We start from the raw sequence: 2,432 nt of genomic DNA, 5'->3' as shown, positions 1-2,432 counted from the left end.
TAAATTGGAAAAATAATTTTTACAACGATTTCTAACACTAATTGCATATTTAAAAGATATTGATTCTGCAATTTGGAGTGTAACTGAATCATTATTAAAACCATTAGATGATTCAAAAGTATTTAAATTAAATAATTTATTGAAAAAGTGGAAACTATCAAAATTATTATCCAGTAATATATTTGAAATCAATGAAAAGACAATGTTATTTTTTAATGATGATGGAATACCATATGTATTAAGATCCATTCGTAAAAGATTAATTCTTGACAACATTGAGATTATGAACAATATTAAATTTGGATTTGACAAGGAAAGGATCACTAAAGTCCTTCCACAACTTGACAAAAAACAAGACCAACAAGTGTTGTGTGATGTAATGTGTGGATTATTTCCAAAATTAGTAGAAAAAAAGAAGAAACTACTAATTAAAAGGCCACTAACAGAATTCATGATGTTTGTCAGGAGTGAAAGAGAAAAAATTAAACAAGAAAATCCTACAATAACTAATATGGATATTATTAAAAAAATGGCACACATTTGGAAAGAAATGGATGATAATGAAAAGCAAATTTATGTTGAACAAGCAATTCAAGAAAAATTGAAATATCAAAAACAAAAAGAAGAATTCATTTATTGTATTAGTGGATTAGATGAAAATGTTAGTGAATAAGAGGATGGCAAGAATTAACATTATTGATCCAATAAATTGGCATATCTATTTAAATATTCTAATGGAGTGATCTTGTTGATCAGTAATATAGAGTAATCCTGTTCGTTCATCAAAATCAAGACCATATGGATTCAGAGATTTCAATGGATAATGACAAGAAAGCAAGTCTAAACTCTCATTAAATACAACAATTCTCTTATTGTCATAATCTGAAAGAAATATTTTCCCTCCTTTTCTGTCAATCGCCAATCCTAATGGTTGACTAAAATGAATATTCTCTGCCTCTTCAATTGTATGTATCAATTTCCATTCATTTTCGTTCATTTCATCATAAATAAAACATGTATTATAAAAAAGTTCAGCAACAAGCATTCTTTTTGGATTGATGAAAATAATATCCGTCACTGTTTTGATTTTTTCAAGTTTCAACTCTTTAATGACCTTTCCATTCACAGTATCTATTATATCCATAGCTCCTTTAGAATCACTAAATCTGAATAATTGTTTCTGATTTCCAATCGTTCTAATTGCCATTCCATACAAATGATTTCTTTCAATTTTCCAAATACAATCAGCACTTGATCCTAATCTCATTAAATCCTTCACTCTATATTTAAAAGTATACATATTCTCTCCAAAATAAATAGCATCATTTTGTTGATGATCAAAATTCTCTTCAATTAACAAGCAAGTCACTCCTCCTTCAACAAAAAAGGCGCCCAAATATTCATGATTAGTCAAATCAAAAAATTTCACTGCAGAATTTGAAGAGATACACAAACAATTGTGTGAGTGAGAAACCTTGGCATGGGAAGGATAGTGAAATTTATGTTCGATCGACGTGATACTATTAATCTCTTCAAACTTCATTGAAAATGGTACACGATTCCGATAACTTCTCATATGAATTTTAAATTTGTCGAACAGGGCATCGTGCTGCTGTAGGGAAGGATTGTGATCAATGAGAGAAATAATCACACAACACTCTGAACAATCGTCTTGCATTTTTTTTACAAAGTTCTGCAATGTTCTAAGTTTTGAAGAAGAAACTCTGAGTTTCATAATAAGAGTATTATTTATTTAAATATGCTTATTGTAAAGGCCAGCATCATTCTTGCAGCCTTTATGCGAAACCTTTCATCTCCCAACCAATTGGTTGGTGGTTCCAACACGCCTGAATTAATCACATCAATTCTTTTTCAATATATCTTTATTTGCAATATTAATCACAAAGAATAGAATCCTAGGGAATGGTTGATGTCTCTACCATTAAGAATTGTTAACATTAACTAATCAATTTGAATCTTGTAATGAAAATGTCTCTAAATAGAAAATAAAAGAATTGTTTGCATTCACTGTGTGGTAAAAGGATATAGAACTAGAATGGACCAGTCAATGAGTAAGGTTACACAGGATAGCTCTTTCAATATTGTGGAAATATGCAACTCACAACCATGTAAATAGAATGGTACAGTTAGTAATAAAACGTAAAACAAAAAGACTACAGCACCACAGTTCCCAATTTGTCTCCAACCTCAATACTGATGTGGCTCGACGATGCTTAACTTCTCAAATCGGACGGGATGAGGTGCATTCATCGTGATATGGCCGTAGCCATTCAATTAATAAAAATCTTAATCATAAATAATACAACCTACAAAAACAAGCTCTTATTCTTTTACAGTTTTTGTGTATGGTTAACACTTTTCACTCCATTTGGAAACACATTGACGATATTGTTCAGTAGTTTCTTCCAATT

General features: G+C 30.1%; 1 protein-coding gene across 1 annotated transcript; it reads right to left on the bottom strand.

Annotated features, from left to right (window-relative positions):
• Positions 1 to 718: 718 nt before the first annotated feature.
• Positions 719 to 1,678, bottom strand: NAEGRDRAFT_76933 (uncharacterized protein; the record flags this gene model as incomplete). Its single annotated transcript, XM_002668110.1, has 1 exon — positions 719 to 1,678. The coding sequence occupies one exon, from the start codon at positions 1,676 to 1,678 to the stop codon at positions 719 to 721; it is 960 nt and encodes a 319-aa protein (XP_002668156.1).
• Positions 1,679 to 2,432: the final 754 nt, after the last annotated feature.

This window comes from Naegleria gruberi (assembly GCF_000004985.1).
Source record: "Naegleria gruberi genomic scaffold NAEGRscaffold_658, whole genome shotgun sequence".
Taxonomy (NCBI): domain Eukaryota; phylum Heterolobosea; class Eutetramitea; order Acrasida; family Naegleriidae; genus Naegleria; species Naegleria gruberi.
This window is presented reverse-complemented; position numbering and strand designations above follow the sequence as displayed.